This window comes from Tamandua tetradactyla, chromosome 12 (assembly GCF_023851605.1).
Source record: "Tamandua tetradactyla isolate mTamTet1 chromosome 12, mTamTet1.pri, whole genome shotgun sequence".
Classification (NCBI taxonomy): domain Eukaryota; kingdom Metazoa; phylum Chordata; class Mammalia; order Pilosa; family Myrmecophagidae; genus Tamandua; species Tamandua tetradactyla.
This window is the reverse complement of record NC_135338.1, coordinates 40,382,941-40,398,371: the sequence shown is the minus strand read 5'-3', so window position 1 is coordinate 40,398,371 and position 15,431 is coordinate 40,382,941. Positions and strand designations below refer to the sequence as shown.

Below are 15,431 nucleotides of genomic sequence, written 5' to 3'. Positions count from 1 at the left end.
TAGTAAGGCAAATCTTCTATCAAAGAGAAAATTTCCTATTTATTTTTGTGACAAACATTTTTCAGTTTGACTTTAGCTTTTGATCTTTTACAGCTGGATTAGTTTCAACAAATCACAGTAGAAAAGATTGACAAGCTAATAGAAAAACCCTTTTAATTATTCATTGTGCAGAAGCATCAAACCTTCCTTGCAGGTAATGCTTGTGGATAATTAAAATGAAACATAACTAAATAGATTGACAGTTTAAGATGAAGTGGGTAATACACGCAGTTGTTGGCAAATTTTCTTCTAACTCACCAGAGGGCACTCTGTTATAGTCTTTTAACTCTGACCTATTGACATATTCTATCACACGCTGAAAAATTTGAGGCTGTTATTGAGATCTAGGTATGTATTATTTGGAGACTAAGTTAATTTTTTTGTCAGCCGTTTTAAAATAGTTTCATTACGCAGGACTCTGTAAGAAAGCTAATTTTAAATGTTTTAGGCAGTATTGTATCTGGCATATACCATCTCTGCAGCTTAGCCTCTTTTTTTAGCACCCTTATAATATCACTATGTGTTTTCTCAAATTAAGGTTTCAGATCGGGTAGAGCGGCGGCTTCAGGAAATTGAAAGAGAGATGCGCACAGAAAGAGAGCTGGTGGAAAGACGTCAGGATCAATTGGGACTTATGTCCTTGCAGCTACAGGAGGTTTGTGAGACGTACCTTCTCAGAATATAAATCTTGAATTTGTGTATTTAGCCATTCTTAATAATAGTTATAGTTCTTTAGTTGTTGTATGTTGTAATATAATTAAAAACATATGAGAAGAACTATAGCATGTTGATTATAATTCAGTGTATGGCATCAGATCTACCTATCTTTCAGCCCAGTCTATTGCTTGCTGCTGCGTAACCTTGGACAGGTTCCTTAAGTAGGCCCAAGTTTCCTTATCTGGAAAATGGGGATAAGAGTATCCACCTCATCAGATTGGTATAAGGATAAATGAGTTAATGCTAATAAAGTACTTAGTATAGTGTTGGGGATGTGGTAATAAAAATATTAACTGTAAGTATAATTACTTTAATTAATTTTCCCTGGCGTGGACTGGATCAGGTGGGAGCAAAGTCTAGCCCCTGGGCCAAATCTGGCCTACAGTCTATTTTTATAAGTAAAGTTTTATTGGCACACAGCCAAACCCATTTATCTACCTAAGGTCTGTGGCTGCTTTTGTGATACGACGACACAATTAAGTTGTGAAAAAAATTTAGGCTTTTTACAGGCTTTTTACAGAAAAAGTTTGCTGAACCTTAGACCAGATAATCATCAAACCAAAATGGAGGAATGGAGGATGATCACCTTTTTTTTTTTGCATGGGCAGGCACCAGGAATCGAACCCAGGGCCTCTGGCATGGCAGGCTAGCATTCTTGCGTGCTGAGCCACCGTGGCGCGTCTGGATGATTACCTTTTAACTATTTTTTAAAAAAACTTTTTATTTGAAAAACTTGAAAATTTAGAGCAAAGAAGTTCTGTATACTGTTTACCTAGATTTTTCCCTAGTGTTCGTATTTTACCATATATGCTTTAGCATTCTTTCTGTATATATCCATATATGTGCAATTTTTTTCTGAAACATTTTGTGAGAAAGTTGTTGACATGATGCTTCTAAATACTTTTACTTCTAAATAATTTGGTGTTTATCTTCTAAGAACATGCACATTCTCTTCTATAATCACAGTACACTTATTAAAATGAAGAAATTTAACATTGATGCAATTACTATAATTTAACCTATAATCTATAGATTGTTCAAATTTTACGACTAACCTCTTCCTTTGGTCCAGGATGCCATACAGAATCACATGTTACATTTAGTTTTCATTTCTATTTAGTCTCCTTTAATCTGGAAGAGTTCCTCAGTCTTTTCTTCTCATTCATGATCTTGACAATTTTGAAGAGCATTGGTCAGTTAAATTTTTGAATGTTCTTCATTTTGGGTTTGTCAAATCCCAATGACTAAATTCAGGTTATGGACTTCTGGCAGGAAACCCAGAGCACTGGTATATGGCCAGCTTAGAGCATCATGCTGGGAGGCATCTAATATTGATTTGTCCCATTACTGAAGAAAACTTGGAACACTTGGTGAAAATTGTGCCTGCTAGGTTTCTCCACTGTAAAGTAACTATTTTTCCTTTTTAATTAATAAGTATCGTATAGGAAGACTTTTTGATGCTTGAAAATACTCTTTTTCCTCATACATTCTACCCACTGATTTTAGCATCTAATTGTTGATTCTTGCCTGAAATAATGGTTACTATAAGTAGTACCAAATAGTGACTTTTCTAATTCAATCATTCCTTCTAAGCTGGAATCTTAATGTAAGGATGAGTTTTCTCTTTCCTTCCATTTATTCATCCATCTTTCTGTCTGTCCATCCATCTATCCATCCATCCATCCATCCATCCATCCATCCATCAATCCATCTTGGTGTATGTTTTAGTTTTCTGGCTGCTAAAGCAAACACCGTACAGTAGGTTGGCTTAACAACAGGAATTTATTGACTCATGATTTTAGAGGCTAGAAGGCTTGCTTTCTCCTGGAGTTGGTATCTTCTGTTTGTTGAGCAATCTTTGGGGTTGGCTTTTCTGCCACATGGCTGTGTATATGGCAACTTCTTTTCCTATCTCTTCTGAGTTCTAAGAACTTCCAGCTTTTGGCTGTCTTCCCTGATTTCTCTCCCCATTTGACTTTCACTCTGCTTACAAAGGACTCCAGTAATCTGGTAAAGCTTAACCTGACTCAGTTGGACCACACTTTACCTGAAGTGACTCCTTTAAGAGATTTTATTTATAATAGCTCTGTACCCACCAGAATGTGGGCCAAGACCAAGAGCATGAACAAACAGGTACGCAATTCAAACCACCACAGTATGGATGCATGGATTCTTATTATATTGGTTATATTTCATATTACTTACTTTAGAAAAATTAATTTGAACTTTCTTAAACATTTCTTGGATCTATACATAAAGTCTGAAAACAAGAAAACCAAATGATTAAAAACAAAATGGAGGATGCTTTTTTCTTTTTATGAAATAGTTTTCTCTAAAAATAATGTCATACAAATACTCTTATGTGTTATGGCAGATAATCAACTTTTATCAATTGACAGAGAAACTTTATTTTTAAGTATTAAGAGATACTGCCAATTGAAAATTAAGAACAGAAATTACAACCCTGAAACTATAATGTAATAGGACAGAAAAATCTGCTTTTGTCTTCTAAAATTTCATTTTTCTCCATTTCACAAAAGGAGGCATCCTCTTGTTAGTTGGTAATTACTTTGAAGATGATACTTTGTTGAATAATTAGACACAGTATGTGGGTAGCCTTTTTTTTTTTTTTTTTTAAAAAAAAAACCTTGTTCTCAAAGAAAATTGCTTCTGGTGAATATAAGAATAGTATTGAAGAGACAATTGTTCTTTTTTGGCAGAGAAAATTAGAGAAATTTTCCATACTTATTTTCTTCTCCTTTTGCAGAATGCACAAAATTACAAAAAAAGAGGAAGAGTAAAATTGCTTCCCACCCCTATTCTTGAGAAACCAGAGCCCAAGTATTTCTACTGTAATTGTAAATTTGACTAAAATCTTAAGCTTTGATTTGGAATTCCTTCTCTGATAATGTATAGAGAATCACTATTGATAAGAAATGTTTAATTTCATATTTTGTCACTTTTAAGTGATCTGTATGCTTTTAAACGGTGGTTTCAATTAAACAGTGCACTGGAAACTGGAAAGGATTGATAAAGGTTGGAGCATTTTCCTGCTCCTAAATTAAGTGGCTTAAATTGTTATGGAAAGGTCATGTTTAAGTAGAGAAAACATTCTGCTTTCTTTTTTATATTAAAAAATATTTATGAAAATACCCATGCTGTATGGTAATAACTGATGTGTTTTATTTCTGGTAATGGTGAGAAATTGAACCTATAGGTGACTAAGTAAGTTCTGGATTTTATTTCAGTGATTCCAGAGCCTGGACTTTCAGCCACTTTGAGCTTTTTCTCCCTAAATTTAGAAGTTCAGTGCTAGTGAAAATTGTGATATTTAAAAGTTAAGGGGTTAGGAATGTTCACTAAAAATTCCAGGATGTCAGAGATTTGTAGGTAATGTCACATTACAAGGAGGAAATCTGATTTTAGCAAACTTGCTTCTTTTTAGTGATTTAATGATCTTCTTAGGTTCTTGGAGCTTTATCTTTTTAAATTTAATGAAAAACAAACTATTAATCATTGGAAATTAATCAGGAAAAGCAATTCTCTGTTTCTTATTTAAAATTTTTAAGGAATTGTTCACTTTTTTGTCCCTTTATTCCTGGGTTGGACAAAAGGGCACGATGCATACTTTGGAATCTGCCTCATTTTTTTGAGCCTCAGCCAATCATCGTTACATGAATGTCAGATTTTCTAAAACTTGGTAAGACCCTGTGCTGGTTTGAGATGATGTATGTACCCTAGAAAAGCCATGTTTTAATCCCAATCCCATTTTGTAAAGGCAGCCGTTTATTCTAATCCCTATTCAGTATTGTATGCTTGAAACTGTAATTAGATCATCTCCCTGGAGATGTGTTTTAATCAAGAGTGGTCTTTAAGATGGATTAGGTAGAGGCATGTCTCCACTCATTTGGGTGGGTCTTGATTAGTTTCTGAAGCCCTATAAAAGAGTAAACATTTTGGAGAATGGGAGATTCAGAGAGAGCAGAGCAGAACGACATAGCCATGAGAAGCAGAGTCCACCAGCCAGTGACCTTTGGATACAAAGAAGGAAAATGTCTCCCAGGGAGCTTCATGAAACAGGAAGCCAGGAGAAGAAGCTAGTAGATGATGCCATGTTTGTCATGTGCCCTTCCAGATGAGACCATGTTCACTATGTGCCTTTCCAGATGAGAGAGAAACTCTGACTGTGTTCGCCATGTGTCTTCTCATCTGAGAGAGAACCCCTGAACTTCATCGGCCTTCTTGAACCAATGTATCTTTCCTTGGATGCCTTAGATAGGACATTTCTATTGACTTGTTTTAATTGGGACATTTTCTTGGCCTTGGAACTGTAAACTAGCATCTGATTAAATTCCCCTTTTTAAAAGCCATTCCATTTCTGGTATATTGCATTCTGGCAGCTAGCAAACTAGAACAGACCCTTAACTGGCCTTTAGACTTCATATATCACATGTATATCATACATCACATGCATCAAATATGTTACACATATACTTCAACTTTGTTTTGGTATCTAAGTACAGATTTCTTCTTTAGGGAAGATGAGTGCTTTATGTTAGTTGTGCAGTAATAATCTTTTCATATAACTTTTTAATTTTGAATCTTTGATCTAGGACTCTCAGATTTTGCTAATCACATTAAAAACTTATCCTATAACCGTCAGCCTTGCCTTATTGAACCATTACACAAAGTTTTTGTTTAATATTAGGCTACATTTGTCTTATGATTTTCCAAACTTCCTTTGATCAAAAGCTTGATAATAACCTAACTTTAATTAAATTTAGTAGAGCTAGGTTTAGGCATGATGGGCAGTGGGGTTAGGAAAGAGTTGTTAAGTCTGTAAGCACAAGTCAAGATTTTTCTCTTTTGTAATCCTAGATAAAATTTCTAATCTTGACAATTCCATCTTGGGCAGATGTTTCATGTAAATTGAGTGTTATATTTCCGTCTTCAATTGAATTACTTAGTATAAAAAACATCAGATAAATGCAGTGTGTGTGGTAGTTTGAAGCTATTATATACCCCAGAAAAGGCCATGTTCTTTTAGTCTATTTTTTTGGGTGCAGAACTATTGTAGGGGGGATCTTTGCATTAGGTTATTTAAATTGAGATGTGACCCACGTCATTCAGTGTGGGTCTTGATCCTCTTGCTGGAGTCCTTTATAAGAGGATAAAACACATATAGACGCTAAGAGATGAAATTAAAAGAAGCCCATAGAAAAAATTCCCAGAGAAGCTAGGAGGGGACACACAGAAACTTAGAGAGGAAGCCACTGGATCCAGAATTTGAGAGCAGTGAAACCCAAAGGACCAGCAGATGCCAGCTGCATGCCTTCCTATGTAACACAGGTGTACAGGTGCCAGCAGCTTGTCTTCAGAGTGCAGTTGATGGCTTGAGTTGGACATTTCATTGGCTCAGGAACTGTAAATTTTAAGTTAATAAATTCCCATTGTAAAAGCAAGTCCATTTCTGATATATTGCATTTCATCAGCTTTAGCAAACCCAAACAGCGTGTATATTTGTAAAATATTAGTCTGCTCTTTTATGCCATCAAGAATATTCCATGCTTGCTTATAACCTGGTGTGACTCAGGTATCTTAAAGTTTAAAGGTGCTTTATGGGGAAGTGAATTGTGCAGATGAAACATGAAATGTTAGTAGAAAATAGTGAAGATTAGGTGAGGAATAGTGAAGCATCTAATGTAGGGGCTCAGCTTAGTAGGTTTCAGTCTCTTCTCTCGTAGAAAACCAGGTTATGTGAACTTCATCAATAAAATAAAGCCACAGGAGTCTTTTTCCAAATTACAGAAAAATTAAAGTAATTGTCTTTTTTTCTTTTTTTTTTGGTCTTTTGGCATCTGTACCAATTGTGAAAAGTCTAATGTAGAAGTAGCTATTCATTCCTGCCAGCAATGTAACTGTGACCCCCAAAATGTCTAATAATATGGATACTTCACATAAGAAAAGTCTTGGATACTGTTTATTAATGTTTTTAGTTTGGGCTCATTAAGGAATATGTTTCCAGGGAAGCCAAGGATGTTTTTCTAATGACTTCTTAATAGCTTTTGTGTCTCCCTTGTGACATGTGTGCCAAAGAGACTCCATTAGCCCCCTCTCCTGCACTTCCTTTTGTGATTCCAGCTCCATTTGGAGACAGAGGTATTTCTGAGGCTGGCAAATTTTGGACTCACCTTCATTTACCTTTCAAGGGTGAACTGCAAAATTTTGCTGGGCCATTCTTTTTGCCCTCTCTTCTCTTCCACAGAGCCAATCCCTCTTTTTGTAGGTATCAGTTATCACTACCATGTTCATAAATATTTACTTCATAGTTCAAGCTTCACTTTCCCCATTAATATCATTAGATGTCTTTTACATAAATTCCCATGAAATCACTTATGTTGACGATCTCAACAGCCTTCCTGGGCTTTGAGAATGACCGATAGAGTTTACAGGTACATAGGAGTTTAAAAATAAAATACAAACTATGGAAAGCATGAGGAAAAACTCAGAGCAAGTACCTTATTTTCCCAATTCCATAAGCCCTAAAATTCACTCCTTTATTCACTGTCTAGGTGATCCCTATAGGATGTAGTAGACAGAGAGTAACACAGGCAGGGTGACAAACAGTAAAGGTTTCCTCCATTCACCAAGGGGCCCAGAGCCCTGAATATCACAACAGGCTAACCACAGATGCACTACTTGCATAGCAAGGGAAAAGTCTAAAATTCCCAAGCTAATTGTCATTCTTAATGACATGAAGCTGTGGAGTATAAATCTGAAGGTGTATAGAATAAATCTGGGCCATACTTTGAGCTGCAATGTTTATTCTTTTATAAACCCTGATCCCATTGTATAGTTTGCATGTTGCTGGAATGCGATATATCAGAACTGGAATGGCTGCTAAAAGGGGGAATTTAATGTTATAAGATTACAGTTCTAAGCCTATAAAATTGTCCAAACTAAGGCATCCAGGTAAAGATACTTTAATTCAAGGAAGGCCGGTGGGTCAGGAACACCTCTGTCAGCTGAGTAATCATGTGGCTCGTGTCTGCTGGTCCCTTGCTCCTGTGCTCTGTTACCTTCAGCCTTTGTTCCTGTGAGGATTCTTCCCTTTTCTTCTCTAGGGCTGGCTTTCATCTCTTGGCTTCGCTTAGCTTTCTCAGGTTCTGACTTGCTTAACATCTAATGGTGATGTCTGCTGGGTTCCAGGCATCTCCAAACATCCATCTTTGTGTTCTCCAAGTATTGGCATCTGTTAACAGCTCTGCTCTGAAGTTTCTGTTGGCTCTGTCATTTCTGTGGGCTCTTCTTCTGTCGGCTCTGAGGTTTCTGTCATTTCTGAGCTTTTTCCAAAATGCTTCCCTCTTAAAGGGCTCGGTTAAGCAGCCCCATCTTGAAGGGCTGGAGACACATCTCCATGGAAACCATCTAATTTGGTGGGCCACCTCTCTATGGAAATAATAGATCCTACCCAGCAATTTCGAATGAAGATTAAAGGGCTTGCCTTTTGTGGGGTACATACAGCTTCAAACTGGCATACCCACTGACTATTTTTTCCTTTCTTTTGAAAAGATAATTTTTTTCTCCTCACTGCCTTTGTTTAGTGATACGTATTATAGAAAGTTTGTTTTGGGGCCCAGATTATTACTGTATTACTGTTTCTTGATATGATATTTCTTTTCTTTGTACTTAATTTTGAGCATTTTGTATTTCTAGTACTTGATCATGGTGCACACTTATTGAATACTTGTTGAATGCGTTAATGAACATATTAATGTGTTGTTTGATCCTAAGTTTAAGTAGTTTTATTTCTTAATAATTCTTTTCTTTTGACATTTTTATTATTCAATAATGAGTTAAAAAGTATCTATATATCATTTAAATAATGTATAACCAAAAATTATATCAAATTCTCATCCAAATGTTCTCTTTATTAATGCACATTTTTTCTTTATTTATTTGGTTCATCCCTTTTTCTCTCTTCCCTATGGTTCTTACGTCATGAGCTATTTTCCCTTATCCCCTAAAAAAAAGATAACCAGTGTTAGAAATCTGGTTTGTATCCCTTTATACTTTTCTTTGTGTTCTTGATTATCCTTAGACAGACATATGAATTACATACACATTTATACATATAATTTTGAGGGGGATGTGTTTTTATTTTAATAAAATGGGATCATAGTATATAAACATTTCTGCATCTTGCTTTTTCTATTCACCAAAGTAATTCACCATTACTTTTTGGAAATTCTTTGAATTAGCTGATGTAGTTGTAAATTAATCCTTTCACTACTAAAATAGTATGCCATGGAATGGATTGTTTATTATAATAGATATCAACAGATTTTTTGCAAAAGTTCTAACACTTCACATTTCTATTAGCATGGCCTTTCCCCCTCATTTCTAATGGCAGAAGTGGTTATAATTCTTATAATTTTGCCAGGCTAATATTACCTAATTTTTATGTTTACATTTTTCTATTGGCAAATTTGAGTATCTTCTCACATAGTTGCTGGCAGTTTATATTTGAGTCTGAATACATCCATCATCTGTTTAGAACCTTTGCTCATTTTAAAAAGTTGAGTTGTATTTGTCCCCCGGATCTTTTTATTTGGTTTTGAATGGAGAAAGGAAGGAATCATGTTATTTTCCATATAACTAATTAGTTGTCTCAGCATCATTTTTGAATAATTGTGGGTTTTTTCCCCTCTGATTTAAATCCTTTTGTTTTATATCTAGCTTTCCTAGAAATCTGTTTGGGCTCTATTTTCTTTGCTATTGATCTGTTTGTGTACTATCCCTGTACTGATATCATTACTAAAGCCTTATATTAACTTTTGGTAAATGAAAATGAAAATCCCTTGTCAAGCTCCCTGAAAAATCCTGGCATTTTAGTTGTAATTCTGTTACATATATATATGTGTGTGTACATACATTAATTTGAGGGGAAAATCTAATGTTCTTCAATAATATTTAATAATTTTCTCTATAAAAGTCATGCACATCTTTTTTTTATTAAACATATCCACATGCAAACACAAACATTCTTACCATGTGATCATTCCATTCTTGTTATATAATCAATAACTCACGATATCATCACATAGTTCATCATCATGATCATTTCTTAGAACATTTGCATGAAGTCAGGAAAAGAAATAAAAAGAAAACAGAAAAAAATTCATACATACCACACACCCTACCCCTCCCCTTCATTGATCACCAGCATTTCTACTAAATTTATTTTAACACTTGTTCCCCCTATTATTTATTTATTTTTAATCCTTATGTTTTACCTGTCTATCGATAAGGTAGATAAAAGGATCATCAGACACTAGGTACAGACAGATTGCAAAAACTATATCATTATACAATCCCCTTCAAGAAACTTGGCTACTGGAACATAGCTCCACATTTTCAGGCAGTTCCCTCCAGCCTCTCCATTATACCTTAACTACAAAGGTGAATATCTATTTAATGTGTGAAAATAACCTCCAGGATAACCTCTCGACTCTGTTTGGAATCTCTCAGCCATTGACACTTTATTTTGTCTCATTTCGCTCTTCCCCTTTTGGTCGAGAAGGTTTTCTCAATCCCTTGATGCTGAATCCTAGCTCATTCTAGGATTTCTGTCCCATGTTGCCAGGAAGGTTTACACCCCTGGGAATCATGTCCCACATAGAGGGGGAGGGCAGTGAATTTGCTTTTCGTGTTGGCTGAGAGAGAGAGAGCATGCACATCTTTTGTTAGACTTTATTCCTTATGGATTTTGTTGCCCTTGTGAATAGGATGTTTTCTTTTATTGCATCTCTAATTCCTTATTTATAGTATTATAGACATTGATTTTATATGAAGCTCTTATACCTAGCAATCTTGCTCAATTCTCTTGTTAGTTCTTATAATATGTCATAGCTTTACTTGAACATTCTATGTAGATAATTGTATCTTTTGAATTAAAGGCAATTTAGTCTTTTACTTTTTTTTTTACTTTTTTATACTGTCTAGAAACTCAAATACAATTTTGACTAAAAGCAACGATAGCAAGAATCCTTGCCTTCTTCCTGTATTTATAAGAATGCCTCTAAAGTGCCAACTGTTAGGTATTGTGTTTGCTCCTAGTTTCATTTGCTACCTTTATCAGATTAAGAACATAGCCTTCTATTCTTGGTTGCCAAGAGATTGATCAGTTTATTTATTTGTTATTTATTTATAATGATGAATGGATTGTAAAATTTATCAAAATCTTCTTGCTGCAGTACTTCTCTTTTGACATCTAAATATGGACTCTTATCAATAGATGTTGAGCACTGCTTGGATTCCTGAGAAAAACTATGTTTTGTGATAATATATTGTTTTTATATACTGCTGAATTAGTTTGCTAGTATTTTATTTAGGATCTGAATATTTGTGGTTATGATTGAGATCAGTTCATAATTTTCTTCCTTTGCACTATCTTTTTTGGTTTTGGAAGCAAAGTTATGTTGTGCCAGTTTGAAACTGTCATGTACCCTAGAAAAGCCATTTCCTTTAATCCTCGTTCAGTATTTCAGGGTGGTATCTTTTTATTATTTCCACGGAGATGTGACCCACCCAGTTGTGGGTGGTAACTTGATTAGATGGTTTCCATGGAGATGTGTCTCTACCCATTCAAGGTGGCATTGCTTACTGGAGCCCTTTAAGAGGGAACCATTTTGGAAAAAGCTCAGAGCCACCAGAGCCCACACAGACAGAGACCTTTGGAGATGTGGAAGGAACATGCCCTTGGGGAAACCTTATGAAATGAGAAGAAAAAGCTGGCAAACAAATACCATATGCCTTCCCTGCTGGACAGAGCTGTTCTGGATGGGATCAGCGTTTGTTGAGTGAAAGTAACCTTTTGTTGGTACCTTAATTTGAACATTTTCACAGCTTTCGAACTGTAAACTTGCAACTTAATACATTTCCTTTTTAAAAACCATTCCATTTCTGATATATTGCATTCTGGCAGCTTAACAAACTAAAACATGTATTAATCTCATAAAACAAGTTAGGTATAGCTTCCTTCGTTTCCTGTTCCCTGCTCTAGTTTGTACACAAGATGGATACTCCATTTCTCAGATGTTTTCTAAAACTCACTGTAAAACCATTTGGGCCTGCTATGCTTTTGACAGCTGGAACATTCAGTATTAATTCAAAATTTTAAATGTTTTTTTGGTTTCTATCGCCTTTCTAGTTTTTAGATAGAAACCAAACTTTGTGATTAATTCATACCTTAAGAGTTTATCTATTTCATCTAGGTTTTGAAATTTATTTTAAAAATCAATCATTGCTCTGCTTTATTATTTTAAGGCTCTTTGTGAAGTTATAGCCTTTTATCCCCTTTATTATTATTTAGTTATTCCTTTCATCTCTATCTTTATTAGTATTTTCTAGATATTTTGTTTTTATTTTGACTAACTTTGTAACTTCATCACCTTCTGCTCTTAAATATTTTTCCCACTTTGTTTGAAGTGCATGGTCCAGAAATTGAACCCAGGTGAACATTCTGCCACTGAACCACCCGTGCACCCTGTACTTTATTTGACTACTGTGTTTTTGTTTGCTTGTTTTTTAGATTTGCAAATTAAATCCTTAATTAATTTTTCTATTTTAAAAACTTAATACAATAAGCCTGTTACCGTATCACTGTAAATTTTGATACACTATTCTTTCACAGTTGTGTGGTTCTGAATCTTTTATGATTTTTATTATGATTTCTTCTATAACTTATGAGTTATTTAGGAGTGTCTTTTGGAATTTTCAAGTATGTGTGAATCTGTGGTGGTCTTTTTTCTAATTCTTTTTTATTACAACTGTTTCTTGGTCAATTATTTAAAAAATTATTATTAGTGTTTGCCTTGATATTAGCATTCTTTGGGTTACTGTTTTCATGACATACTATTTTTCCCCTTTATTTTAATCCTATCTATGTAGTTTTATTTTTGTATGTTTCTTATAAACACCATATAGATGAACGTTGAATATGTTAAACTATGTCTTTCAATGACTGAATTAGTCTGTTTACAGACTATGATTATTGAGATATATTTTTAGCATATTATTTTTGTTTCTTTAATTTTCTTCTTTCTTTGTGTCCCCCCTTAATTCTTTCCTGTCATCTCTTGGATTAATAATATGTTCTCTATTCATTTTTTATGTTTTTTGTTGGCTTTGAAGCTATAGTTTCTATTTCTTTTCTTTTCATGGTTATTCTGAAATTTAAACATATGTACTTAACTATAAATTACTCTAGGTATAGTGGTCTCTCAATTACTTGTTAGAATGATTTTCTTCTGACTGTCAGCATGATTTATCCCTTCTCATCCTTCAGGCGTAATTGTCACTTCTTCAGAGAGAAGTTTCCTGCTCCCCTTTTCTAAAGTAGTTCCCTTCTGTACCTTTGCTCACTATCATATTATGTTAGTTCAGTTTTTTTTTCAACTTTTAACACTAACTTTAATAATCACTTATTTGTTTACTTATTTTATTGTCTGTCTCTCCCACTAGAATGTAAGCTCCATTAGCAGGGACTTTGTCTGTTCTGTTCATTACTGTTTCTAGGGTACGTAGAATAGTGTTTATCACACAGTAAATAGTTGTTGAGGGAATGGATGTTGCTTACAAATGTAAATCTTTTTCTTTCAAAGGTTTTTGTTATCCTACTGCTCTTATTATTGCAGAGAAGAAAGTGATGATTTACTAAATTTAACTTCTCTGAAGTTTAATATTCAGTATTTCAAAGGATGTAACCTAAATTCTACCTATGTTCTTCTAGAATTCAGATAATCATAATTAAATAGAAAAACGTTCCAACTTTATAAAAACACCTTCTTGATATGTCCTTTTTATAAAGACCTTAACAGATTTTTAGAAGACTTAACAAAGACAATTGAATTCCTGATATTTTAGTTTTTAACAGACAGCATTAAAAGGAATGTAGAATCAAGGAGTCCAGATGTATGAATTCTAAAGGTCTAATGACCTCTTTGAAAAATTACTTATGAATTTCTGAAAGGAAGCTAATTCAGTTGTATAAATATGAATAAACTGACTTCATTGTACCGTTTTCATGATGGGTCAACAAAATGCTGATTGACTTTTCTTTTGATACATTACAATAATAGAGAAGACTTAAGACTGAGAAAACTTTCTTTTTGTATTTTTATGAACTTTTTTTAGAGAAAAATCTTTACTTTAGAAAACTCACATGAAGATATTTTCATTAAATGCTTCTAATTTAGTTCATAGAAAATATGGGATACTTAGTAGGCAATTACTATAAGTTTTTGACCACTAGTCGTCAGTATTGAACTATCAGTTGTGACCCAGTAGTAATTGTTCGTTTATGTCTCCAAACTTTGTTGAAAAATGATTCTTAAAAAAAATATATATCCCTAGCTCATATGACTTCCTGAAAATGTACTTGGCACAAATGTTGCACTGGAAAAAATTAAGTATTGAATTATTTTAATTTGGAAATTTAAATTAGACAGTGTTGTTCTCTGTTGAAAAATAAATTTTGACACATTTAGTATTACGTGTTAAGACATCTGCTCTATTTAGTGTTAAAACTGTCATTTCTGTGCTTTTTTGTTAGAGTTTCTTTCATGATTCCTATTCAGAGTTATAATTTCTTTTATATATATCTTTCTGTTTTAATCTACTAAATATTTTTATGTAGTCAAACAATTAGAGGCTAATTATATTTTGATAATAGGAGCTTATTTCCCTGGAAACATATATTCTTTTCCTTTCACAATTTTCATATTTCTGAATTGTACAGAAATGTCCAAAAGACGATTTCACTGAATTTTTATCTTAAATAGATCCAAACCTCTTTCTTATATATTATCATTTTCTTCACTCCATAAACTCTTTTTTTGTGTGTGTGTTTATTTTTATATATATATATATTTTTTAGAGAAGCTGTAGGTTTACAGCAAAGATGATGCAGATAGTATAAAGTTGCAATAAATCCCTCTCACACATGCAGTTTTTTCTATTATTAACAATTTTAGAGTGGCAACTTTGTTACAATTGATAAAATGAAAATGCTGTATTATTAACCACAGTTCATAGTTTACATTAGCATTCACTATTTGCGTTATGAAGTCCTATGGTTTCCTTAATTTTTTTCTAATAACATATATATATTCTAACATTTCCCTTTTTAACAACATTCAAATATTCGTTTCACTGATATTAATTACCCACAATGTTAAGCTACTACCACCACCATTCATTACCAAAAATTTTCTGTCACACAAAAGAGAAACTGTACCAATCAAGCATTAACTTCCCATTCCCTACTCCTCACCCCAGCCTCTGGTAATCTATATTCTAGTTTCTGACTCAATGAGATTACTCATTCTAATTTTATATCAGTGACATCATAGAATGTTTGTCCGTTTGTCTCTGGCTTATATCACTCAACATGATGTCTTCCAGGTTTATTCATGCTTTTTATTCCTTTTTTACAGCTGAGTAATATTTTGTTATATATATATATATATATATATATATATATATATATATACCACATTTTGTTCATTCACGTATGATGAACATGTAAGTTTACTTCCTTCTTTTGACAATTGTGAATAATGCCATTGTGAACATAGGTACACAAATATTTGTTCAAGTCTCAGCTTTCAGTT

General features: G+C 33.7%; 1 protein-coding gene across 10 annotated transcripts in view; it reads left to right on the top strand.

The window, feature by feature from the left end:
* Nucleotides 1–15,431, top strand: part of CEP128 (centrosomal protein 128) — a 667,241-nt gene that overhangs the window by 95,410 nt on the left and 556,400 nt on the right. For 9 of the 10 annotated variants that reach the window (XR_013160385.1, XM_077123220.1, XM_077123226.1 and 6 more), the window contains exon 9: nt 578–694. Coding sequence is in view for 9 of the 10 variants with exons in the window: in XM_077123220.1 (XP_076979335.1) it covers nt 578–694 (117 nt within the window). In the remaining variant the exon portion in view is untranslated. Of the gene's footprint in view, nt 1–92; nt 194–577; nt 695–15,431 lie in introns of those variants that run through there. The other variant, XM_077123227.1, reaches the window with a different exon arrangement.